Consider the following 27,957-nt stretch of genomic DNA (forward strand, 5'->3'; position numbering starts at 1 on the left):
CAATCTAAAAAACTGACATGAACTTGTAACCAAGGGGACAAACCCAGTTGTGTGGTTTAAAAAACTGACACCTACCAGAGCCTAGTGTTGGAGTTGCAGGTAAACTCTAGTAAACTTTTAGCATGCATCCAAGTTCTTTTACTGTATTGTATGTTTTCTCTGTAATGCTTTTTATCTTAAGAATAAAAGTGCTTGCTTAGAAAGAGCTGTGCGATAACCTGTAACTGCTGGCAATATCCTGTTCATAGCCCTCAAAGAGAAATCAAAGCACTGGCCTTTAGGCAGACAGGCTTGCTGGGGATATCACTGCGTAAGGCAAGGAACTGTACAGCCTTAAAACCACCTGATCTGAAGGGAGTGAGACATGGGTCCCTACTCAGAGACAGGTGTCAGTAAGACACCTGAGATCTGACTAGGAACTCCTGGAGTGTACCACAAAGGGAACACAGGTGCAGTTACCTGGAAACTGTTACAGTCCCAATAAACACTAGAGGGCATCACAATGCTGAGACTTCACTGGCAGTTACTTCCATGAGTGACAGGAAGAAGGGAATGAACCTAAGATGGTGGCAGCCAGATCACACAGAATTAAGCATTCTAGCTCCTTTCAAAGAGCAGTGTAATTCTGCACAGCCCAGTCTCTATAAATTGATATCAGGGTCTTGAGAATGGTCATGAAAGAACTCACATTCTCAGCAAGTTTCATGCAAAGTATATGGCTGACAACACTATGTGATAGAATGAATAGGTCTGCCAAAAAAGTAATATTTAATAACTAAGTTTTATAAAAATTCAACCAAGACAGGTGAAACCACCTTACTCACCAAACAATGGGACTTCAGAAACCACTTTACTTGATGAGCAGACTGGTCTCTGAAACACAGTCTCTAAGATGGGCTTTTAAGCATTTGAAAAGTAGCTATCAAAGGTTGCTGTATCCTCCATCGACCATCTTATAGTCCTTAGTGAAAGCAGGAAGTCCAAAACTCTAATGTTTATGTAGGTCAGGGGTTGGCAACCTTTCAGAAGTGGTGTGCCAAGTCTTCATTTATTCACTCTAATTTAAGGTTTCGCATGCCGGTAACACATTCTAACATTTTTAAAAGGTCTCTTTCTATAAGTCTATAATATATATACACAACTAAACTATTGTTGTATGTAAAGTAAAGAAGGTTTTTAAAAAATTTAAGAAGCTTAATTTAAAATTAAATTAAAACGCAGAGCCCCCGAGACTGGTGGGCAGGACCCAGGCAGTGTGAGTGCCACTGAAAATCAGCTCGCGTGCTACCTTTGGCACACGTGCCATAGGTTGCCTACCCCTGATGTAGGTAATAGGAGAAACTCAGTTTGGAGAACAGGTGCAGCTACCCTAAATAGTGGGAGGGGGGTCTGGACAAAGTGATACAAAGTAAGGAAAAGGGGGAGTAAGTATTCTGGAGACCATGAAAGGAATCTTTCTCTCAGGACATCTTGGAGGTTAAGACCCTGAGACTGGGGCCACAGCCTCAGATTGCTTTCTGTAATATGTAAATAAGAACTTGTGTTTCCGTTGTGTAACTTAAGATGAGACTGCATTGCCTACTTTATCTTATGCAGTATATTAACCCACCCTTTTCTTTTTTGGTTTTACTCCATTCTCTCTCTTTTTCTAATAAACTTCATTCTTATTAAGAAACCTCTTGTTGTGCAGGAGAAATGTTCACACAGTCCATCCTGGAGGAGAAGAGACACCTTGCAACCTCAAAAGAGGTATGGGACTCAATACACTTCTGGAACCCAACTCCTCACCCCACCCAACTTCTGTTAATAAGGCACAAAGATGTGATGAAAAGGGTTGTAAATACCCAGTGCCATGTCAACATGAGAGTTAGCAGTGGAGTCAGGTAACAACTAGCGACAGGGCAGACTAGGTCCAGAGGCACTGCTGGAGGCATTGCGGCCCTGCCTCACAACCCCCCCCACCCTTCCCCCAAAAACAGCAGAGGAGAAGTCCTCCAGGCAGCCTAGAGTGGCTCAAGGGAAGCAGCCAATCAGAGGCCAGAAGGGACATGTAAAAGGAAGCAGCGGAGGTAGAGCAGTCAGTTGTTGCCTGGAGCTCAAATAGGGAGCATCAGGTGCCTTTTTCTTCTTTCATATGGCTGGTGCAGAGCAGCAACTACAATTTCACCTGAAGTTGATCGAGCCAGATGGCTACATCAGGAGTAGCAGAATTTATTGCATATGCCTCCTCTTTCATATTTATAAACTGCACAGTAGGTGGTGAGATGTTTGATGGTCTGTCATAGGAAGCCACACACGCACCAAGGAGTCCTTAATTTTCCATTTGTGCATTAGATATCCATATCTACTATGGTTGGTTGGGATTCAGTTCAGAGTTGACCAAGATTTCCGTGGAAGGTCAAACCCGGGAACCTTTGTGGGATCCATCATGAGGTGCTTATTTTTAAAGTCTTGTTTAGCCCAATATGCTTTCCAAGCCTCCTTCTGATCCTAGCCCGACTGCATGAGGCTAAGCAAATGTTCCCAGAAAGGCTTGCGGGACTTAAGACATTGGGGGGAGGGGGACACATTGTCAAGTCTTGGTGGATAGGAAAACATCTGTTTTCCAGGATTCGCTGAGCTTCGCAGAGTGTCGCAGCAGTTTGGCGTATCGGTGGGGGAGTAATGTTAGACAGAACAGGTAGCCATGGTGTTGGACTCAACTTAAGGGTTCCAGTGACGCACCTCATCACGTATTCAGCTGAGTTTCAACAAGTCGCGTATGGCTGCATCTACTCCATATGATTGACAATATTCAGTTACTGAATATACAAGTGCTATTGCAGATGTTCGCAACACTGATGCCGATGCACCCCAGGTTGTACCTGCTAGTTTCTGAATTATGTTGGCTCTTGTATTTATCTTTACAGTTGTCTTCTCAAGGTGATCACGGAGGGTGTGGTTGAGTTTCACTCTGAGGTATATTGGGGTGTGATCATGTTGCACATTTTTATAACAGAAAGCTACTTTCAGTTTGTTTTTGGCACTTATATTATCAAGATGAAATGCACTTCTTATGGTTTTTCCAGGGTTTGGTTTGAGCCTCCATTTCTGGAAGTACTATTCCATACTTTGGAGGTCCTCAGCTAATGTTTTCTCAATGTCATGGAGCTTTGGTGCTTGGGTTGTCATGGCAAGATCATCTGCATATACAAATTTTACTCCAGGTGGAATTCTGGAGTCCACGCATAGTTAATGAGCCCTGCAGATTTCTATTTTTTGCACAGAAAAAAAGCTTCTGCCAAAATGTTGCTGCAGTTCTGCCTTTTCCCCACCAGAAAGCGCTGTGGCACTAGAACAAAGCTGCGACTCCCCACCAGCGAGGGAAGAGAGCTGCCTTAGCAGCGCTTGTCATGCTAGTTCAGGAGACATGGTCTGTGGGGTGCTTGGGGTGGAGCGGTCAGACAGGGGCTCATAAGGGCTAGTGGAGGAGGACAGACTGGGGCAGGGGCTGAATGAGAGTGGAGGCAGAGGGCCACGGGAGGAAGGAGATGCAGAGACACATGGGGACAGGGGGACGTGGGGCAGAGCTACACAGAGACAGCGGAGTGGCTGAGTGAGGGCACAGAGATACATGGGGACAGGGGCAGATGTGCCTGACTGAATGGGAGAGGCTAGGGGTCAGCCAGGGTCTACATAGGGGAAACTCCCTAACAATCCCTCCCACACCAAAAAAACCTGTTCCATACTTTTCCCACCCATACTCAACAGCCCTCCAAGTTCACACCCAGGCTTCTGCCCAGCAATTTACTTCCCTCCATTACCCCTGACTCCCCCAAGCCTTTGCACTGCTTCTGAGGGGTGTGGGAAATACGGTTCTGCATTGTAGTTTAAATGAATTATTACTCAGAGTTCCGTATTAATATGCCTAGTAAGGAATCTATTTGTCAAAAAACATTGCCTGGATCCTTTTTGTCATCTGTATTGTTACAGACATACTTGCTGACAGGTATTTTGAAATAAATGACCAAAAATAACTGAAACTGATATGATTATACTGGGTTATTTTGACAATAAAATATGCAGAATTTTAAAATATTGTGCATAGAATTAAATTTTTTGTTGAGGAATTCCATCAGGAGTAAAATTTTCATGATTTAATTGGAGGCATGTCACTTATGTAAATATTAAAAAGTGTTGGTGTGAATTCAGGAGCCTGTTGTTTATGATATGGGGTGAGCTGGTCTTATTATCCAGGTACCCCTGTGGACATGTGCTATTTAGTATGGTCCACAGCAGGCAAAGTGCTTGGTAGCAAGATATAATTTTTGCAAGTTTCAGCATCAGGCCTTAATCCATACACTGTCATACACAGATGACAGATCGACAAATACTGCAGTCTTTACTTTTTTCTGATAACCAGCCTCAATGTGAGTTCTGAGTGCCAGAACTGGTCGCAACAACTACGCTTTGGCCAGAAGCCTGCCTGAGAGGGATCATTGGCTCAGTAAAAGGGCGATATGTTCAAGAAGTTTATAGGTCATGCATACTTGATAAATTGGCCTGTAGCTTCCCACTTCATTAGTGGGCTTCCCAGGCTTTGGAATGGCAATTACCATTCCTCACATCATATTTCAGGGATCTCAATTGTCCTTAAGGTAGAGGGACTACAACGTTGCTAGCCATTGGAGTCCTTTGGGGCTGAGATGGTGGAGATGAGCCCCGGGAAGGCTGCCAAAGACCGGGTGCTGGGCTGGCTGGAAGAGCAGCAGGACCATGAACAGCTCAGTGCGGGCAGACTGAACCCAGGAGACTGAGACCAGAACCTAGACAGACTGGGCGAGGGTACCGTGATGGGCCCTGTTGGTCTGGTTGAAGACTGAGCCCAGGGAAGGCTGCTGAAAGAACACCAACTGAGGGCACCCAGATGGACCCCTGCTGGGCTGTTAAAAAGGCAGTGTCTCTGAGAAGGAAGCCTTAGTGCTACAGCCCCATGCCAGGGCTGTAAGAAAGAGCTAGTGACTGTATACCCCAGAAGGCGGAACAGTGTGTGTGACTCAACTGGAGAGCTGAGTTGCTAATGAACCACAGCACAACCATTGGCCAGGGGGCGCTCCATTGTAAGGATTGAAAGAAAAGCAGGATCACACCATTGTAAAAAACTGAGTGATTGCAGGCCCTCATCGGCCATAAGGGGGGCACTGGTGGAAAGGTAGGTGCTGATGCTGTTACACAACCCTACTCCTAAGGTCTGTGAGAGTAAAGAAGAGAGGGCTTTTGGCAGAAAGATTTATTACTGCTCCAGAATAGAGCATTTTTGGTAGGATGAGTAAAGTTTTTCAGAGCTCTCATATGATAAAAGGTTGAACCATCCTACCACCCAGCCTCGTAATTGGAAATGGGAAAGGCCCCTTCCCCTCCACACTTCCAAGGTATTAAAAACAAACACACCAAAAGTCCATATTGCTGTGCTATAGGTCTGTCAGTTTCCTTACCTGAAGTCACATAGCTATAAAATCTGTATTAACTCTTATAGATTGTATATCAGTTGGGGGGGAAGAAGAGGGGCAGAGTCCAAATAATCAGGACTGGAGGCAATCATCTTATTTGCATGAGCTCTCCTCTTTCCAGGCAGTTCCATAACTTGCTCAAGTGAAGTGCTCTGCCTGTTACAGAAGCTATATCCTCAGCCTTGTGCTGAATCAGGTTCTTTAAGATTAAAGTTAAGGCAGCATAAGTAATTAAATGCAGATCTAGTTTCCCCAAAGCCATTAACACCTAGTGTTGTAGTTCTTTGAAATTTTAATCTCAAAACAATATTGATGCTTATTTTGCCCAATTTAAAAAGAGCACAGTGTAAGTCTTTGGAACAAATAATGTAATATTTTCTATTTTCTGTTTTCAAATATGTGGTGACACATATACAAAACTCTATTAATATGGAATTTGTTATGTTGGTGGGAGGATATTTTTAAAAGGTAATAAAATGTCAAGATGAAGATCAGAAAACTTTAGTCATCTCTTTTGGAAGGAGCATGCTCCACTGAGCATTCTATGCCTGTTGTGTAAAATTAAGAGGCTCTATTTGGAATACATTTTCAATAACTATCAATGGCTTTGGCAAGTATCTTTTAAGGAGCAAAATAAAATCGGCAAGACTGACTGTGCTATTTTTCTGGATGACAGATACATTTTTCAGCTAAACACGATTACATAATATTTAATTTAGATTGTCAAAAAGAGTAGCTGTACAATTTGTCCACACATAAAAATGATCCAATCTACCTAGGTAGGAGCAGAGGGAGGGAGTGGAAAACTCTGGTGCAGAGAGGGTGGGATTTTACATGGCATTGGGACATTACATAAATATTTAAACACTAAATTGGTTCTCAAATCCAGCACGCTGCTTCTTTTTGATAACTTAGACATCAAAATTTCATACTATGCAAAAATGCAATTCATTGACTTTTAAGGTCACACAATATATGCCTATTGACAGTAACACTGAATTTATATGACTGAAAACACACTTACCAACCAATCTCAAATTAACCTTCTCTAGGATCTGTATGCAGAACCCAAACATATTAAATTGAAATTTGTCATCTTAACAATCCAGAATTACACTATGAATAATATTGGGATGATGATCAAGCCCCTTTTTCCCTCCTTTTCAGAAACCTGATTTTCTTTTTGAATTGAGGCATAATACACAACTCTTTGTCACACAATGAAACTGCAAATATAGTATTTCTACTTGCTTTTACATTTAAATATGCTCGTGACTCAGACCATCTGCTTTAAATTATTTTATGTTCAACATTTTCATTGAATATTTTGTACATTACAATAACAAATGACAACTGTTTTAAATTGTAAATGTGGTTCAGCAATGCACAGCTAAACCCGAGGCAAAAAGTTCACGGAGAATTAAATATTCTGTTTAATATCACTCTGATTATCAAGATAACTCTGCATCACTAACTCCTATGCAAAATCTCCAAGGGATAAACATGATTATCAGCCAGTCTACCTTGTAGGTCATGAAATACCAGAGATGTCTTGAACTCCTGGATTTCTATAAACCATTTACAACAATGGCAACCTAGCTTTTCTCCAATCCCCGCTGTAAACACTGGAAATAGGTTCCCTATAGCAGCAGTTCTCAACCAGGGATCAGGGGCCCCTTGAAGGACCATGAGCAGGTTTCAGGGCAGCCCCCAAGCAGGGTCAGTGTTAGACTTGCTGTACCCAGGACAGAAAGCTGAAGTCCCACTGTGTGGAGCTGAAGCCCGGAGCTCCCAGCCCTGCCACCTGGAGTTGAAGCTGAAGCCTGAGCAACTTTAGCTTTGTGGGGACCCCCTATGGTGTGGGGACCTGGGCAATTGCTCTGCATGCTACACCCTAATGCTGCTTCTGGCTTTTAAAGGCAGAAAAAGGGTTGTGGCACTGGCAGGCCGTGGAGTTTTTACACCATCCGGGGGGGAGGGGGCTCAGAAAGAAAAAGGTTAAGAACCCCTGCCCTATAGGACAAGGGTTGCAGATCTCCTACCCATATGGCTGAGAATAATGCTAAAAGGAAGATAATTTTGAGGGTACGAAAATGTATGGGTACTTCCCTTGAGAGGAAAGGATTATATTAAGAGTGAAAGACTACATTACGGCATCCTGAAGGAACCAAACGCGCCACCCTTAGGTGACGTTCACTTACTACTTGGGAAAAATGAACTATTAGAAGGAACCTGTGACACTGCACCCCATAGTCATTATAGTAATATTATAATATGGTTATGGCATAATTATTATGCATTTTGTACAAGATAAGTCACGTGAGGGGTCATTGGAAAAGTTATGATTTGCTGAATATGATTATCCTATTTGTATGCATGTATCATTTTTGTATCTGAAGTTATAAATACTATTTATCTGTACTTCAAATGTAGTTATAGCTGGGTAACACCTACTAAATAGCTGGTTGTAAAGGGCCTATTGAGGGTAATTGGCCACTAGAAAGAACAATAGGCCTTAGGAGAAGCTTATCCCACACTGGGTTAGCCTTTCTGAGAACACTCCAGACAGCATGTAAGTAATGGCTATGACTCTACAAGGACATGTGACCAGGTCACATGATCCTGGACTCCATCGTGGGATGTCAGTATTTTTCCACAAACTGGTCTGGGAACCAAGCTTTGAAACAAAGGTTTCCTGCCATATGCTGAAGTTATACAGGGCAGGGTGTGATATCATCTGTGGTTCTTCACTCCCCACACAAGAGAACATTTGGAAACACCTGAGGAATAAAGACTAAAGCGGGGGAAGTGCTGGACCCAGGCTAAAGGGCTTGTGTATGAAAGACCTGGGGATTCCAAGCTGTAAAGTAAGTGCAGCTTGTCCCATAAGAATCTGCAGCCCACCTGTATCATCAGCCAGGGTGAGAATTTGATAGTTCATATCCTATCTTTCTAATATCTTAGACTTTGTTTGCATTTTGTTTATTTACTAGGTAATATGCTTTGATCTGTTTGCTATCACTTAACATCTATCTTTTGTAGTTAATAAACTTATTTTATGTTTTTATCCAAACCAGTGAGCTTTGACTGGAGTGCTTGGGGAAAATCTCTGCTTGGTTACCACAAATGTGTATTGTTCTCTTCACATTGAGGGAGAGGTGCACTGGGTATTAAACCCATATACTAGCCAGATTTGACAAGGGCAGGATGGTACTTCACTGAGATCCTAGCCTGGGAAGCTGGTGGTTAGAGAGCCTGTGTGTAACTGCAGCTGGGTGTGTCCCTACCTGTGTGAATGCTGATGAAAGTGCAGGCTGGAGGGCTTTACAGCTTGTCACGGCAGCATAGTGTGAGAGGGAGCCCAGGCTGGTGGGTCAGAGGGCTCAGTGGTACCCCAGTTCCCAATGGCATCCCAGAGGGAACCCATCACAGAACCTATCATATGAGACACTGCCTCAATCTGCACACAGTTAAGGCTGCTTACTGAATCTGAAGAGAACTAGCCCAGATACCCTTACCTAAAGTACCTTACAACAGAACAAAATTTCTCCATAACTGATAAAAGACATGGAACATTCATGAGATTGCAAAAGCATGGAAGTCACCCAGCCAGAGCAGCTTTGCTGTCTCCAATGAGCCATATCAGACAACCTAGAACTCTGAGCCCCTCAGACATTTTAAATGTTACTAGCCACTTCAATCAGCTCTTCATATTACTACTCAAGCTATCTCATCAGCCTGCCCTCCCACAAGTACTGATATCAACAAGATATTGTGAAGTGCATGAATGCTGCAGCCTGCTTTTTTAGTCTCCTTTTTTCTGTGCAGTGCAGCATGTGGTAGTCCCAAGCTATGCAGAAAGAAGGCAGCTGGAAAAGAGGCAAGCCCACTCAAAAAGTGAAAGAATGCAGGTGGCACAGCTCCTTCCTTATAGACCAGAATGGATTGGGGGAAAAGCCAAAATATTCTTGTGAATGGCACAGCAAATGTGAATGTAGAGTATGAAGGGGGCAGAATGGAAAGAGAGTGACCCCAAGTGGCAAACAAGAATATGGTGAACTCACCTCAGATCCATCTTGTAACAGAAAGTAGAACTAAAAACTTCAAGTGACTGCACATCCCACCTTGCAATCATTTAAGAACTATTCTAAATAAATACAGGAAAGAAAGTTACTATATATGGAAGAGAGCACTGGTTAAAATGTGTTCTATAAGAGCTAATACGCAAGAGAGGAAAGCTTTAAAACAGAGTTTAAATACAAATCTACATATCTAATTTTAACCTCATTTTCTTATTAATATCCATTTTGCTTATTACCTAAGATGAATATTTAAATAAGTAATTTCTTCTTATTAGCCTATTTTTTCTACCTAATGAATCTTGAACTAACATTATAATGGTAATATTGTAAAATCAGTCATCTTCAATATCAAACAGCAAGAGAAAAGGGCTGTGAGAGAGAAACTACCATTAATTCGCTAACTTCAATAACAGCAAGGGAAATACAGAAAATAGCAACTAAGTAAACTGCTGTTTGCATCTTCCTTCAAGTTTACTTCAACGTAAAAATTGCTCAAAATTAAATTCTCCCAGTGAGGAGGAAAACAGTAATATTTATAAAATGCATACCACCGTTTTTGAGAAACATAAATAGGGTCAGTCCAAATTTGCATGGGAGGGAAGGGAGGAAGAGGGCTTTTGTTTTGTTTACTGAACACAGATAAATAGATAAAGACAGTATTACAGCTTTCCACAGTGATTTTGCCCTTCATTTTTTACTCGAAAAGCAGTACTTTCATGGGGGAATCAAGGGAAACAGTACTACAACATCTTTTTTGAATAATGTGCCCAATGAATTTCATTTATATAATTGTGCCTTTCATAAACATGTGCATGTGAATGACAGCTTGTTGCTCTCCAAGGTCCTAGGACTCGCTTTGGTCTCTCTGAATGTGAGCCGCTGTCCCAATAGTGACAGGTTTCAGAGTAGCAGCCGTGTTAGTCTGTATCCGCAAAAAGAACAGGAGTACTTGTGGCACCTTAGAGACTAACAAATTTATTTTAGCATGAGCTTTCGTGAGCTACAGCATCCGAAGAAGTGAGCTGTAGCTCACGAAAGCTCATGCTAAAATAAATTTGTTAGTCTTTAAGGTGCCACAAGTACTCCTGTTCTTTTTGTCCCAATAGTGAGGTTTAAACAAACTGAAGTGATTCATTTTTTCGGGCTTTGCAAGATACCATAATTTAGGACCTAATCTAAGAGTATTTGGTATTTTTGAAAGCTGGGCCACTCTTTTTATTAGTCCATCATCTTGTACAAATTTCTGGATGCAACAAAGGCACCTTTGTGCCCTACAAATATGATAGGTGTATCAAAGACATTTTACTCCTGAGGGAATTCTGCACCAAAAAATTTAAAATTCTGTGCCAAAAATTAAAAATCAAGCACACAATATTTTAAAATTCTGCAAATTTCATTTGTCAATAAATAAATGTGGCTCCTGCATGGCAGTGGGGAGCACAGGCCATTGGCTGTATTGAAGTGGGAGATCACCCTGAAGCCCCAGGGTACAGGGACTTGGCAGTGAGGCTGCACCTGACCCTGGCACAGTGCAAGGGCTGGTGTTGCCCCAGAAACACCCTGGGGGAGCCTGTTCCTCTGCGCCAGGTGTACCAGGTGTGGGTGGGCAGACTCAGCCCTGCAGGAGCCAAGTGTGGAGGGTCTTAGTGCAGAGGGATCCAGATGTGGGGTGAGAGGTTTCTGTGTGCGGCAATCTGGGTACAGGCGGCTCAGTGGGAGATCTGGATGCACAGGGGCTCGCTGGGGGGTTCTGGGTGCAGGGGCAATGGAACTCTGCAGGGGATCCAGGTGAAGGTGGTTGGGGCTCAGTGGGAGGGTCTGGGTGTGGGGAGAAGGGGCTCGGCGGGGGGATCTGGGTGTTGAGGGACTCAGTGGAGGAGTTTGGGTACTGGGAGAGTAGGGCTTGATGGGGGTGTTCAGGTGCAGCTGCTTGGGGATTAGGCTGAGGAGACGCCGCATTCTGGGCTCCTGCTTACCCCCCCATTTGCCCTATCCCCTTTACTTCTCCTTCCCCCTCCCCTCACTCCCACATTCCCCTCCCCTTGCCCTATTCCATTCCCTTTCCTTCCCTACTGCCTCTTCCTCCTGCCCCCTCATCCCCCTTCACCCAGCCCCACCACCAGCACTCACTGTTGCACAGAAAACAGGAAAGGCTCCCAGCATACAGAAGGGGAGCTCGACTGGCACTAGGACCCAGGAGGTAGCGTTCAGCTGCAGAGTCAGCAGAATTGAGACAGCCTCCTTCAGCTGGGCAGCTCTGCGTTGCGCAAACAAGGGGGGGCAGAGGCATGTAATCCCATGTGCCCCCTGCCCATGCCTCGTCTCTGTTTGCGGGGGAAGCAATCTCCTCCAAAAAACTACACCCATGGTCATTCCTCCTGTGCTTCCCTGCAGTTTTCTGCAGGGAAGCACAGGAATTCTGCGGGGGGGGGGGGCATTTTCTGTGGGTGCACAGTCAAGCAGAATCCCCCAAGGAGTAAATTTGGACAACAGACAGAACTCTAGACTGATTCAAATGGAAACTTTTGTCTTCAGAACAATCCTTGATAAGACTTTGCTTAAGAGTGTGTTTGGAAGAAACTACAAGATGTGTATAGAAAAAGCCTCAAATTCAACAACTCAACAAGCAAAACAAATGTTACTAGGAACTCCAGAACGAAGGTTGCAAAATATAAGGGGGGAAAAGGGTGAGCGGCTTATACTAGCTCCAGACAGTGTTAAAATTCCATGCTGGCAGAAGAACATTAATCTCATTCTGAATCAAGGACAATGCTTTGAAGATTCTTAAACTATTTTAATGCAAAGAAATGGTCTTCGCTTTGTCTCCTTGGATAGTAGTAATAACTGCTGAGTGCACTTTTTATAAATGCTGATACAAAACATTTTTCTAGCTTTGCATAAACCCTAAAGCCAGAATATCAACTATTTAAGCCCGAAAGTTTCCTACACATTAGAATAAATCTTTATTTTTGCTCAATATAACAGTCAGTTCTCACATGGAGACTAATGTTACTCATCATTTACCAGCTGTGAAATGATAAGCCCGCCTGGGTTGAAACGCTGCACAGCTTATATTAGCAGGCTTTAGAGCTAGTCCAGAATGCATTTCCATTATAGACAGATATAGATGTTATTAAGCTGCTGTATCTTATAGGGAGACCATGCAGCTAAAAATCAGTTAACGCTATCTGAGGAAACAATGAAAAACATGGGCTGCCCTGTAAAAGTACAGCTAAATGGTTAAAAGTTAGATCTTGCTAACAAGATCCCAGACCTAATGAAATACATTAATATAGTCCATAAATAAGAGAATATTAGTAAAGCCCTGCACAGATACAAAATCTGTATCACATCCAATCCGTGATCAGCAAAAATGGTCTGTGGATATTCACAGATTTGCAGGGATCTAGTTTTTTGGGAGCTACCAACTAGCTGTGCTACTCCACACCTGTCACATGTGGGTATTGTTAACCTACAGTGAAACCTACCAATGGGTTTTGAAAGTTTCACTTTGCAGCTGGGGCACAGAGTACACACTGTGGAAAGCAGTTGGAAAAATTAGGCAGAGGTAACAGGGCAGATGTACAAACCTGGAGAATGTAGAGGGGAAAAAGAGAACAGAACAGAAAGGGGAATATTGCTCAAATTTTTATAAAAAGAATACTAATTAGAAAGAATTAATAAAAATGACTCCGTTCCCTGCTCCCTAGGCCAGCAGTAACTGGTAATGCTGAAAGGCAGCAAGCTCAGCCCACGAAAGGAAGATTTTGATATCACTCTATAGCCAGACCCTACCTTTGTATTTTTGGATGGACAGATGAGGCAATATTTGAGCCGCTCACTTATAAACATGATGTCCTGGCCTCAGTCATCACATAACTATACACATGGCTAGCATTAAGATTATAGAGAAAGTTGATTATTCAGTTCTTTGTAGCACTCCCTATACTTAACTAACTTCTCCTGTAGTAGAGAAGCAGTACCCAGTTGTTCATGCTTGGGTTTGTATCATAGTTGTCAACATTTATAAGTGTTTCAAGTTAAATTCTCCAAAATATTTAGGAGCTAGGGAGCACTAGGTCTCGATACTACAGGGTTACAGGCACACAATGTTGGCTTGTTCCCAAATTTCCATAAAATATTGTTGAGTAACCATGAATATGCCTGTTTAACTGACTTTTTCCCCCTGTCAGTACACCACATACACTATTTCACCAAAATTATAAAGAGATACTGAAATGGAGGAATTCTTTGCTATAGGATAGAGATTAATTTTGTACTCCACAGCAGTTTTTAGCCCATGGGGTAAAATTCAATGCTTAGTGTAAGCAGATGCATCTCTGCTGATTTTAGTGGAGTTATGTCAATTTACAGCAGAGCTGAATTTGCTTTCCAGAAGTTAGCCAACGAGTCTAAAGTACAGGTTAAAACTGCAGAGTGCACTGAAGGCCACTAGAAGATGCTGCAAGTTGAGACTATTTTTTCTTTTCAATTTTCACTTCAAAAGCAAACAGTCACGATAACAAATTTTGAATACATTCAGTGTGTATACATCGTCACTTAACTCTGCAGTGTTGTATAAACAAGCAGTATAAAACTTCTGCACCAGTAAATTATATATTGATTAAAACATGCTAAAACCAGATATAAAAGCCAACACACATTCTGACTAAATACGTCCCAGGATTCCCAACTTCATTAAAAGAATTCCTCACTTCAATTCATGTCCTCTGTTCTCTTTGTCAGTGCCCTCTTAGACCTAAAAGTCACTATTTTTAAAACAGAATTTTCAGGATGCTGTCTTTTTTGCAACAAGTGCATTAAGGTGCATTATTTTCTGGTCTTTTAAACATTGCAAACATGTGGCCTCCAATAAACTTATTTTAAAATTATGAAAATGTATTATATTAAGCATACTGGATTGTGTGTGTGTCAGAAGCCATTATTTTAAGTAAATATCTTAAGTAGACACTTCAGTTCTTTTACATTACAGAAAGAGGGTATGGATTGACAGTATGCTACCATATTCTTAGAAAACTATTTTCCTTGTTATTAAATACATTTCAAAATGCCCTAAGGATGGGAAATTAAGTTAATTCTGTACTAACCTAATTTGCACAACCATAATTTGCAAACATTCAAAAACAGCCATATCTTCTTACTTCTCAGCAAAAACTTCATACTGTAGCCAACTGCTGTAATGAAGTCTTTTATTACTAAGGCTTCAGGCCCAATCTTACACCCACAGAAGAGCAAAAATTCTATTGAGCTACCTTTACAAAACAGAATACAGAACATTTGCTAGTATAGTATAAAATACAGACAGGGCTTCATACTGGAGGAAACATGCAAGGAACCAAATCTACCAGTGCTATATCGTGTATCTATTAAGTTTAAATTTAAGTCAGCACTCCTCATGGAGGAAGAGAGCCTGTCTGTATGTAGGTTTGCAATTTGGGGGTCTTCATAGATCCTTAGATGCTCAGGTACTAGCTGTGTCCAAGAGCACTTTATTCACTGTCTAGCAAAGAAAGTGAGCTTTTATTTTATATGTGGAACTTGCTAGTTAACCATTCCTTTTGTCAACTCTAGCTTAAACTTCTCTAATGTAACTCACATCGAGCTACACCTTAAAGGCATTCAGAAGATTGAATTAGCCGCTTCCAATACACTAAGCAAAGCTTTTTGAAGACAGAACTTTATAATGCTGTGCCATAGTTAACTTATTTCTGAGTAGCTTCCAGGGGGAGTCTCAAATGTTGATTTTGACTTTACAAAGACCTAAACATATTGGGACCTGACTAATCTATGGCATGTCTACAATATGGAAATTTTCTAACCAATTTTAAAGACTGTTCAGCCAAACCAGTTAGAGTCGTCGATTTTAACAGCAGCTAGAGCCAGAGTGTAGCTCCAGTTTTAAGTGATTCTGTAACTATAGGTCAGGCTGCCTGGAGTCATCAATACACAGATCCACCTTACAGTGCTAACTAGTTTTAAAATTAGTTTAGCTGAACTGGGGGTTTAATACTGGTTAGAAATCATCCCCCATATAGCCTCTTCAAGTAATATCTTCAGTGTTGTGATCTTTAAGAGGCGCTCAAACAGCTGCCAATTTACAGTTCTTGGAACCCAATCAAGTAAGGATTGAGAATTTGTCTATACTGAGAATTGGCACCAATTATAGCCACCATAGATAGGTCCACTGGTGCACATCTTTTGGGTAGGCAGGCCAACATTTGTAACTAATACAGCTTTTTTACTTAGCTAGATCAGAAACAGTCTGTGAGGTGTAATGAACAACACTTTGGAACATACCTGCTATTTGACTGTTAGACACTATTAAAACTAGAGGGTCACACATTTTGTTGTGTACATAGGCCAAACTATACACCCAATAAGAGATTGGGTTAGAGATTTCCTGTAATGTACAGGCAGAGAATGGGGTCACCAAAGCTATTCCTCTGCCTGTAACACGCTGGGGGCCTGAATTTCCTTTCACTTACACCAGTGGAAATCAGGCATCAAGTTTTCCAATTTTCACCAAAATGAACAGATTTGTGCCCCATGCCATCTAGAATATTCCCTGAAATTTTGGAGTTGAGGGGATGCAGTGTCCAAGTTATTACATTAGTCAGATGAACAGAGAAAGATTGAGTTGAGCATAGACCTCACTTAGCTCAGGCAATACTGAGCAATCATGATATTATCATAGTTTTCTTGGGGAAAGGCAAGTGTGGAAGATTTGATGCTTTTATTAATTATTTTTACCTCTGCAAAACAGTCATGAAAATTTACCAGTTCTATAGGAGAGTGAGCTGGCCTCCACTAATAGTGCATCAACAATCAACAATTCTTTCCTATCAATTTTTACTGTAGTCAATGCAGCTGAACAAGCATCACACAGCACACATTTGGGTCTGGAGAGATCTTTATTACTGGTGATACAAAAAAAGGAAAGAACCCAGCTAGACTCTCTGAGCCTAAGCCGAGTTTGTAGGAAAGGAAGATGGGGGGGAACCAGCTCTGGTGAGCAGGACAAATTTCAGCTTTCAAATTTCATTGAGAAAAGCAATGTGTAAGCACACTGCAGCAATTTAGCTCAAACTGCCACTTTGCTTTGGCCCTCCAGCTAGTTCTCACTGTAACCCAGGGAGCAAAACTCTACCTGCTCAGGATAGTTATTGATTTCTGGACATCTGTAGTGTTGTTGGAGCTGTGTTGGTCCCAGAATACTAGTATCGGCTGGTGAAAGAGACAAGCTTTCAAGCTACACAGGCAGGAAGCTTGACAAGCTTGTCTCTCTCGCCATCAGAAGTTGGGCCAATAAAAAAAAAGTGTTACTTGACCCACCTTGGCTCTCAGTTATCATGGGTCACTGTAACCTCGCCCCTCCATCACGGCTGCCAGTATCACAGGGCTGCCTGTATCCGGGGGAGGGATCTCCTGCATGGGCAGCACTCATGCCGGGTTATGTCTGGCTGCTGCTGCCATGCAAGACCCTAGGGCTCGTGTCCAGCGCCGGGCACCCTGCGGGGCTCTGCACAGCGGTCCCCCGAGGGCAGCTAAGAGGCTGTCTCGGCGGCGGCTCCCTGGCTGCCCGCTCTGAGGGGCGATAAACCGGGACACTGGGGATGAGCCTGAGCCCGCAAACCAGGCGAGCAGCCGCCTCCCGGCGCTATCCGGACAGGCAGCAACGCTCGTCCCCGCCCCGCCCCACCGCTAGCGACCGAGCCAACCACCGCCCCGGCGCCGCACGCCCGGCCCAGCACGAGCCGCCCCGCAGAGCGCGCGGGAGGCCCAGCGGCGCGGCTGAGCTGCTACAGAGCAGGAGGCGCAGCCGCTCCGGCGCCCCACTCCCAACCAGAGGAGCGAACTGCGCAAGCGCCGACCCCACAGCTACTTACTAGCTCACGGGCTGTCCGCGCCGGCACCAACGTTCGCCCCACGAGGCCGTTCCGGGTTCGCGGACACTCTCGCGAGACCCAGCAGCCTATCGCTCCGCCCCTAGCTTGTCTCTCCTCCCAGCCACTGATCCCGGCTGTCACCACCCACCCACTTCCGCCTCCAGGCCGGGTCCCTTTCACTTGCAAAAGAGGTCAGTCCCCTTCCACAGGCCAGGCCCCGCCCCTTTACTGATCCCGCTCAGCCCTTCCCACGCTGCGTGCCCCTCTTAACATAAACTCCGCCCATCGCCCCAATATTTCCTTATGGCTCCAGCCTCTCCCGTGTCTCCGTCACCCGTAGGCCCCGCCCCCTTTGCCCTAAACCTCGCCCTTCCCAGGCTTCGGCTCAGGCCCCGCCTCCACCTGACAGGGGAACGGGGCGGAGCCTCCGATTCCGGCCCCAACCGTTGCCTGCGGTTGGACGGGGAAGTCTCGCGAGAGTTGTCACGCGGAAGCCGGCAGAGGAGGGTGAGGGAGACGGGAAGAGAGTCGCCGCTGCTTCCTTGCTAGTGGCGGCGGCGGTGTCCGTAGTAGCGACCGGGGCGGCGCGCCCGGGGCAGGTCCCGGCGCCGCGGGGCTGGAGAGGCGGCGCAGCGGCAGGGGCCGGGGTGTCGCTGGGCCGGCCAGGAGGGCGGAGGTGGCTGCGCGGCCCGTGTCGCGCTGTAAGATGGCGGCGGCGGCGGCGGGCGGAGGCAGCAGCGTGAACCCGTTCCTCAGTGACTCCGAGGAGGAGGAGCCGGAGGCGCCGAGAGCCGGCGGCAGCAACGACCCCGGCCTGGGAGGCCCGCTCTCCCGCAGCAGCACGAAGAGGAGGAGGAGGAGGCGGCGGCGGTGGGGGGTCCCGGGGCGCTGCCGGGACTGCGGGCGGCGGCCCCCGGGGCGGCCGGCTGGGCCGGGCCCGGCGCAGGAGAGCCCCCCCGGGTGCCTATGGACGCGCTGGCGGCGCAACTGCTCCGGGACCAGTTCCTGCTGACGGCGCTGGAGCTGCACACGGAGCTGCTGGAGAGCGGCCGCGAGCTGCCCCGCCTGCGCGACTATTTCTCCAACCCGGGCAACTTCGAGCGGCAGAGCGGCACCCCGCCCGCGGGGGGAGCCCCGGGCCTCTGGGGAGCTGCCGGCGCGGCGCCGGGGGGAGCGGCAGCCAGCGGCAAGGAGCCCGGCCCCGGGCAGCTCAGTAAGTGACCTTCGCTTGCCACAGGGCAGAAGGGACGTGTGCCCTGCTGGAGTTTCTGTGAGGCGGGAGTTGGCGGTGGGAGGGGTGCGACGGGGGCCTAGAGGGAGAGATGTCTGGTGGCTGGACCTAGGTGTGTCTGGGGAGCGTGCGGGGGACTGGGTGTGTAGGGGGCTTGACGTACCTGGGTGCTGGTATGGGCGTGGGTACAAGGGTTGGATGCTGCGCAGAAGGTGCCTCGTGGAAAAGACTGAGCATGAGACTGGAGGGGATGAAGTAAGCGGGATCATGGGGGGCGGGGGCGGTTGCTAGTAATGCAGCAGTGTTAAAGCCAGGCTGTTATATTTTTCTAGTGTAAGGTCAGCAGGACTCAGTAGAAAATCTCTAACCATGTTAGCGTAGAAGTCATCTTGTTTTAAGTTGGGTGTGATTAAATTTTATGGCAATCCTTGTGGGGAGAGAGAGAGGTAGGCATTTCTGCTTTAATTCCGGCCCATTCTCATGTTTGGTTTTTCTTATCTGACACACCAGTCAGATCACACGTTCATGGTTCCACTGGGAGTGAGTTTTTCTTGGGCTGGGAATAGGAGGAAATATATTTTGGCTTATGACTGACGATCTTAAAGTCTATAATTTCCAACATGCACTGTCAAAGTTTACTATGAAAAGGTCGATGTATTGACCCTGGCAACATAAGAAACAACGTTCGGAATACTCTAATACTTTTATTAAGTTTCAGGGGTCTTAGCTGTTGAACCACAGAGTACAATGACTTCCATAATTAGTGCTAGCAGGTTTAGAGAGCACCAACGGTCTATGTCCTGTCATCTCTCTAAAATGTTTCGGAGGGAAGTGTGTATAATCAGTATTGGGTGGATTTTTTGTCCTGTTGGTACCCAGGGAGTGGGCAGGCAAAGATAGTGTTTGGGAAGTTGTCATAGACCTTACTACTGCTAAGTATCACTGTCTGTCTTTATTTATGGATGAACAGATGAAACTATACTTGCGTTACTTACATAAAATACCTGCTTTTCATCAAGACTCTCATGGCGATGACATGAGGTCTAAAACACAAGTCTTTAAGCTAACTAAAAGATCAGATGAATTCTATAAGAAGAAATGGTTTCCCCTCTCTCAGTCCCTTGGCTTTTAATTTGTGATTTACTGAAATCTTTATATTAAATGAAAGGGATGAAAGTGTTTGCGGTTAATAGAAACTTGGATGCTATATACATATGTTCTAGTTCAAAAGAATATACATCTTGTGTGTAAGATGTCTCCCAAATAATGGGGCACCTTCATAAATAACATTACTGGCACAAAACCATGTTATAGACTTAAACTTTGGAAATGGCTTTTGGGTTTTCATTTAATATCTCAGCCACCCAAAAATTAAATTTGTGAGCTTGTACTGCTTATTGTAAGAAGCAGACTAATACATGATTATATCTAAAATTATATCATCGCACCCCAGTTATTGTATTATTGCTTTTGAATATTATTTTTGAAATATTCAAGACATTATTTGCTTCTTGACAAGTTTAGTGGGTTTTACAAAGACTTGTGCTTTAGGGCCACATAGATGCTAAATTCACTTCCATCTGATTAAAAAGTGCCCATTTTAGAAGTCTAACTAGTCAGATTACTTAATTGATTTAATAGTCTCATTGCTTTGTTAACATGAAATCTGGTTACTGTTGGAGATAGAATACTAGACTAGATGGACCCTAAGTCTGATCCAGAAAGTTAAGCAGGGGCAACTTCTACTGGGCAAGATAAGCCCAGCCCTACCCGGTAACTCAAGTATGGGGTTTCTGCCACAATGTGAAGGGGGAATTCTAGGCCATATCTATGGTGCTGCAGCTGGGCTGATGTAATGCTGTAGGAGGCATCTATGCTACATTGACTGAAGGGGATTTTCCATTGAAGTAGAGTATGTCTGCACTTAAGACACACAGCTGCACCACTGTAGCACTTCAGTGTAGAGGGTTTCTTCATCAACAAGAGGGTTTCTTCTGTCACTAAAGGTAATCCACCTCCCTGAAAGGCAGTAGCTAAGTTGATGGAAGAATTCTTCCATTGCCCTAACGCAGTCTACACTAGAGACCGGGTTGGTTTAACTGCGTTTCCGGGGGTGTGGATTTTTCACACCTCTGAGACAGCCATGTCAATGTAACTTTTCAGCATAGACTAGCCAGAGTTAATTCATCTCCGAGATGTGGTAGTGAGGCCACCAGAAGAATTCTTCCATTGACCTAGCTGCATCCACACTGGGGGTTAGGTTGACTTAAGTGCTTGGGGGACACAATTTTTCATAGCCCTTTACAATGTAATTGGATCTAATTTCTAGGTTTAGGCCAGGTGGCTTCACTTGCAGGAGATCTCAGTTAAAGGGGAGCCAAGTATGGGTGAGTAGCAGCTTTAGATTTCCTTTCCTGGGCTTTTAGTGCTTTGAGAGCAACCCCTCTAGAAGATGCTGAAAAAGACTAGCTAGAGAGAGAACAATAGTGTTTTGACCTAATTTAAGAGAGCCCTCTAATACCTCTGGCGAGGCCTACACTAAAAATTTAGGTTGGCACAGCTACATTGCTCAATTAGCCTAATCCTCCTCCCCCCCTCCCACCCCCCCCAAGTGTAGACAGCATTAGATCAGTGGAAGAATTCTTCTGTTGACCTAGCTACCACCTCTTAATGAGGTGGATTAACTAGAGTGACGGCAGAACCTTGAAGCGCTACAGTGGAAACTGTTTAAGTGTAGACATGTGGTGATGTAGAAATTGAGAGCGTGTTTACACTTAAAATGTTGCATCAGCACAGCTGCACCTCTGTAGCACTTTAATGACGACACTCTAAACCAGTGGTCCCCAACGCGGTGCCCGCGGGTGCCATGGCGCCTGCCGGGGCATCTATGTGTGCCCGCATACTCCTCGGCGGACGAGCATCCACTGAAATGCTGCTGACAGCAGCAGCATCCAGAGGTATTGCCACAGAAATGCCGCCAATTTTCGGCGGCGATGCCTCTGGATGATGCTGCTTGTTGGCGGCGACGTCTATTGACATTGCCGCTTCTTGGCGGCATTTCGGTGGATGCTCATCTGCCAGCCACGGTAAAGGTTGGGGAACACTGCTCTAAACCAATGGTTCTCAACCCGTGGGCTGCTTGTGGCCTGATCAGCACACAGCTGTGGCCCATGTGGCAGCCTCAGGGCAATTCAGGTAGTATATGTACTGTGTGGATCTGGCCCACGAACCGCACATAGAGCTGCATATGGGGCCCACAGTGGTAAATAGGTTGAGAACCACTACTCTAAGCCAATGGGAGAGAATTCTTCTGTTGGCGTAGTTAATCCACCTCCTTGAAGAGGCAGTAGCTATTTCAACGGGAGAAGCTCTCTGGCCAACAGAGCACTGTACACAAGAGGTTAGGTCACTATAACTACATAACTCGGGGTGTGGATTTTTCACATTCTGAGCTACATAGTATACTGATATAGGTCGCTAGTGTAGTGTAGACTTGTGTCTCTAAAGCTATGTCTATGATACAATTGCACATCTTTGGTGCTGCAGGTGTGCTGCTTTAGTGCCATAGTGACGACACCTGCTACAGCAGTGGAAGAGGATTTTCCATTCAGTAGTTAATCCACCACTCTGAGAGGCAGTAGCTAGGTTGAGAAAATTCTTCCATTGGCCTAGCAACATCCACCCTGGGGGTTACAGAAGCTTAATTAGGTCTTTCAGGGTGTGAGGTTTTTCACACCCAGGTGATGTAGCTAGGTCAATCTAAATTTTAGTTGTAGACCAGGCCTAAATCACTCATGTTTGGTGATCCATTTGAAAAATGTGTTTCAACTTGGCCAAATTTATTAGAGTTAAAAAGGTACTTTGCTTATGCACTGATTTTTAAATTGCAACTGGATATATTTTACCAACCCTCAAACGTTCAACTCATATTATGCAAGTTACGTGAATTTCTCATTCTGTAGCAATCTCAGTGTTTTATTGGTGAGGTGACGGAGTACATAAGAAAGTTGAGTGGAATTTCTCAATGTGCAGATAGATGCATCTCTTCTGCAGTCTGAGAGGCTTTGTACGGAATGAGGCAAGGCTTTATAACAGGGGTCGGCAACCTTTCAGAAGTGGTGTGCCGAGTCTTCATTTATTCACTCTAATGTATGGTTTCGCAAGCCAGTGATACATTTTAACCTTTTTAGAAGGTCTCTTTCTATAAGTCTATAATATATAACTAAACTATTGTTGTATGTAAAGTAAATAAGGTTTCAAAATGTTTAAGAAGCTTCATTTAAAATGCAGAGCCCCCCAGAGCAGTCGCCAGGACCTGGGCAGTGTGAGTGCCACTGAAAATCAGCTCGTTTGCCGTCTTTGGCACATGTGCCATAGGTTGCCTACCCCTGCTTTATAATATGCATGTATATAGAATAAGATTGAGGGCCTCAATAATCATTTACTCACTGAACAAATATATCCATTTAACGACCCAAAGATTAAGTATGCAATGGAATTTGGTTTTTTTCACATTTCTTTTCATAATGAAGAAATTCTTCTGCTCAGAATAGCCCAGTCAACCTTATATGGAAGACTACTGTTAGGATAATGCAAAATAGCAGCTGGAAAAGACAGCTAGTAAGTAGCCTGTGGCCAGTAACCTGTCTGTTGTTCACCAGCAAGTACTTTACAAACCACTGGACCATAAAAAAGATGGGAGCTTTTGAGTTTTCAGAAACTTGCTCTGACTTCACCTGAAACTGGTCAAATAGAACTCCCAAAGACAATTAATATTCAAATGGTTGCCGTTTTATATATTTCTGAAATAGTGTTCTCCATTATCAGGCAGCAACAATGTATTAGGATGCAGCTGTAAACAATGAAATAGAAACAATGGTACTATTAGAAATTCAGATGCAGACATTCTTTGCAACAACCCTGCCCTTTCCAGATTGTTAATGAAGATGCCTACATGAATGTAGAGCTAACTCTATTACTTGAAGTACACCACTAAGGGCTTCACTTTAATGCTTTACAAAACTTCATTACCCTTTACAGTCCTCTGATTGGTTTTCAAGCTCTGTAACAGTGCTCACACCCAAGCAAACTCAAGATAATTTTGCACCCACAGTCTTCTCTGCAGCAGCACTGCAATATCAGTTGAGGCATACTGAGTTTACATAAAATTCCATTTCCGATTCCTGAATCTTGTTTTCCACCCCCACAAACTTTTGGTGGCGCCTTTGAGGAGGCATGGTGTTCACTGACAGCCTTAACACCAGTGTACCTTGAGAACAGCAGGTCAAGAAATAATACTGACTGTGTGGAAAAACTGTGCTCTTCAGTGATGTTTGATGCATTCTTTCAACAAAGAGCCCAGAGAGCATTCAGCCTGTAATGTTTGAACCAGCTGGAATCCTAAAAACTACCAGCAGGTTTCTTATGGTCATGGCTATGCAAAACTGCCAAATCTTTACAGTTATAAATTTTAACAAGGGACAGATTTTTTTTCTGCTCCTTCTCCCCTAAAGTGAAATTTGTATGCGTTTTCCAACAGTCATTTCAGATTATGGCAATATTATGAGTTGTTAAATCTACTACAAACAAATACAGGCTGTTAACACCAATTCCATTCAGTAAATTCTTTAAACTGCTTTTTCAATTGTTGTGAAATTCTCTGTTTCAACACTCAGGGTCTTCAGTCCAGGGACTGCACCAGGATAGCTATGATGCTATAGTTATATCAATATAACCCTGTAGTATAGATGCAGCATACTGTGATGGAGGGTTTTTTCCATTCATGTGGGATCACCAGCTCCACAAGCATCTGTAACTGGGTTGACAGACTCATCCTTCCCTTGACCTAGCTGAGCCTACATTGGTGGTTCGGTCAGCATTGCTACGCTGCTCAGAGGCATGGAAATTTCACACCGTTGGAATTATTAATATCTGAAATTATTAATATTTGAAACCAACAAACACTACAGTAACCATAAATTCCTTTTTAAATGCAAAGGCCAAATGATATTTATACAATTGCTCTAAACATGCCTGAAAAGTCTAATAAGCAATCTACTATATCCAAACAGTAACACAAGAATTAATTATTTGAATAAGATACTTACAAATAGGCTAAACCTGGGGGTGCTTTAGACCCATATTGGCTGGCTCCAACATGGTTGGCAGGTATTAGGGCAATGAACCCTTTAAGAGTTTACTACTTATACCCTTTAACAAACAAGTGATGTCATTGCCAATTACTGTCTTCAGCTAAAAAACAATTTGAATCAGTTCACCCTTTTTTCCAGTCTTAATCCAGATAAGATTTACAAACTCCTTTTTTCCCAAGGCTCTTCCTCCTTATCTCTTCCCCACCTTCCTGCTAACCAACAGTTTTTCTTTGCACCTGGGTTTACATATGTTTTAACACTAGTGTGTGGTTTAGGGAAGGGCTGTGTTGGCTCATTTTAAAACAGATTCTTTGTTTTAATTTAAAACCATCTGCAGTCACCCCTGTCAGTCAGCGGCCTTCTTTTTCAAAACTTCACCCTATTCATTAGTTATTTTTTGAACCAGATATCCTCCCTATTTCATTCTTTTCGACCTTTATAATTCATTCTTTTCAAGGCCTTCCTTCTAGTCAGGGCCCTTCTTTACAACACACACATTTCCTTAACCAATAAGCTAACTTTACTTCTTTAATTTTATACTTATCATACAACATCTCTGACTGACATAGCTGTGTCCAGCTACATTTTATGCTTAGATCAGACCTTAGCCTCTGAACTCCAAATGAGTGGTACTGAAAACGATGAAAGAAAGCAAGAAAGGTGTGAATATGCTGTAAGAAGAAAGGAGTGTTTTGCTGGACACTTTCTAGTAACAGTTCTCAAACCTAAATCATAGGCAAAGTGATTGAGGCGAGTACATAATTGTAATAATTGCTTTATTGTGCTAGGCATTGTACAAATATATAGTAAAAAGTTTCCTCTCCAAAGAGTTAACAGTGTAAAGTTAAGCTGTAGAAAGTGGGTGTAACAGTCAAAGGAAAAAGGAGCAGATGAAGGTAACGGTGATGGTCACTTGTCATTGCATCAGTGACCTATATGCAGTTTTTGATTATTGTCAGCTTTTATGATAAGTGAGAGTGTGCTAATAAAATTTGCAGATGACACAAAGTTGGGAGATACTGCAAATATGGAGGAGGACTGGAATATCATACAAGAAGATTTGGACAACTTTGTAAAGTGGAGTAATAGAAATGGGATGAAATTTAATAGTGCAAAGTCATGCATTTAGGGACTAACAAAAAGAATTTTTGCTATAAGCTGGGGATGTATCAGGTGGAAGTAACAAAGGAGAGAAAAACCTGAGTGTATTGGTTGATCACAGGATGACTAAGCTGCCAGTGTGGTGCGGCCATGAAAAAGGCTAATGCAGTGCTAGGATGCATCAGGAGAGGTATTTCCAGTTGAGACAGGGAAGTATTAGTACCATTATACACAGAACTGCTGAGATCACACCTGAAATACTGTGTGCAATTCTGATCTCCCATGTTTAAGAAAGATGAATTCAAACTGGAACAGGTGCAGAGAAGGGCTACAAGGATGATTCAAATTAGAACAGGGGCATAGAAGGGCTTAGGATGATCTGGGGAATGGAAAACCTACCTTATGAGAGGAGACTCAAGGAGCATGGCTTGTTTAGCCTAACCAAAAGAAGACTGAGGAGAGCTATGATGGCTCAATAATATCAGGGAAGAGAGGAGTTATTTAAATGAAGTGCCAATGTGGACACAAGAACAAATGGATATAAACTGGCCATCAACAAGCTTAGGCTTGAAATTAGGTGAAGGTTTCTAACCATCAGATGAGTGAAGTTTTGGAACAGCCTTCAGGAGGGTATAGTGCGGGGGGGAAAAGCCTAAGCTTCAAGACTGAGCTTGACAAGTTTATGGAGGGGATGACATGATGGGACTGCCAATAATGCCAGCCTCAATTCCCCATTTGTCCACTTGTCCCACAAGCACCTAACAGCAAATACCTCCAAGGGCTGGTGAGGGGACACTAGATGGAGAGGACCCTGTTTCCCAGGTGTCTGGCTGGTGGATCTTGCCCACATGCTCAGGGTCTAACTGATCGCCATATTTGGGGTTGAGAAGGAATTTTCTCCAGGGTCAGATTGGCAGAGACCCTGGGGGTTTTTCGCTGTCCTCTGCAGCGTGGGGAATGGGTCAATTGCAGGTTTAAATTAATGTAAATGGTTCATTCTCTGTAATGTGAAGTCTTTAAATCATGATTTGAGGACTTCAGTAACTCAGCCAGAGGTTATGGGTCTATTACAGGAGTGAATGGGTGAGATTCTCTGGCCGGCAATATGGAGGTGGTCACACTAGATGATCATGATGGTCCCTTCTCACCTTAAAGCCGATGAGCCTAATTGGCATTTTCCTATAGAAATTGTAGCAGCAATGGGGCTTTATTGACTCATTTGGGGAGGGCATTTCATTCATAAAGGGCAACATGGAAAAAAGTGAAAAGGTGATTGTGAGAGAAGTGGATAAATGGGGAATTCAGGTAGGCATTATTGGCAGAGCAGAGCAGGTTGGAGACCGTGTAATAAAATAAATAAGGGGCAGAATTGAGACGGGTGCAGTGTTTAAAAGGTGAGGATAAGAGTCTTGAATTTGATGCTGTTGTGAAAGAGAGGGAGGCATTTCAGAACAGTCTCAGCAGCATTTTGAATGGACCTGCAGAGGGTTTGAGGATCAGGAGGGCCTGGAAGTGGGTGAGGCTTAAGGGTATGCCTCTACTGCAGTGTAAGCCCAGAGTTTGAATACAGGTTTAAGCCTAAACCTCCCGTCTGTCTATACACACATCACAGGTCCAACCCTGAATCAAGACTCGACCTGGGGTTCTAACTCCTATTGCTTTGCAGTGTAGATGCACTCTTACTCTGTGAGTCCTCCAGAAGTCCCATGGGCCAACCTTCTTTGTCCTCTGAACAGTCAAGTTTGATGGACAGTCAAGTTTTTCCACACTGTGCTACAAACAAAGGACTAGAGTGGCCACATTTTAGGAGGACGCCTGGGGATGTGTATGGTTGCACTTGGGCCCACACAATGCAGTGTAGATGCTGGAGACCCAGGTAGGGACCCAGGGTTCAACAATCCCTAACCTGGGATTACAAATGAGTGTAGATACTCAAGCCCTAGGTTAACAAACCTAGGGTCTGCTAACTTGAGTTCTACTAACCCTGGGCTTACA

At 44.0% G+C, this 27,957-nt stretch overlaps 2 protein-coding genes across 11 annotated transcripts in view; one reads left to right on the forward strand and one right to left on the reverse strand.

The window, feature by feature from the left end:
- PIGN (phosphatidylinositol glycan anchor biosynthesis class N) overlaps positions 1-17,667 on the reverse strand; it is a 164,720-nt gene extending 147,053 nt beyond the window's left edge. For 3 of the 10 annotated variants that reach the window (XR_005594508.1, XR_005594510.1, XR_005594509.1), the window contains exon 1: positions 17,479-17,667. The gene's annotated coding sequence lies outside the window, so the exon portion shown is untranslated. Of the gene's footprint in view, positions 1-9,553; positions 9,637-16,924; positions 17,209-17,478 lie in introns of those variants that run through there. The other 7 variants (XM_039526041.1, XM_039526042.1, XM_039526037.1 and 4 more) reach the window with 6 other exon arrangements.
- Positions 17,668-17,759: 92 nt separating this feature from the next.
- Positions 17,760-27,957, forward strand: part of RELCH (RAB11 binding and LisH domain, coiled-coil and HEAT repeat containing) — a 123,158-nt gene continuing 112,960 nt past the window's right edge. The window contains 2 exon segments of the mRNA XM_039526034.1: positions 17,760-18,310; positions 18,313-18,691. Coding sequence (XP_039381968.1) covers positions 18,185-18,310; positions 18,313-18,691 — 505 coding nt within the window. The 5' untranslated portion in view covers positions 17,760-18,184.

Source organism: Mauremys reevesii, linkage group 2 (assembly GCF_016161935.1).
Source record: "Mauremys reevesii isolate NIE-2019 linkage group 2, ASM1616193v1, whole genome shotgun sequence".
In the NCBI taxonomy this organism is placed as follows: Eukaryota; Metazoa; Chordata; order Testudines; family Geoemydidae; genus Mauremys; species Mauremys reevesii.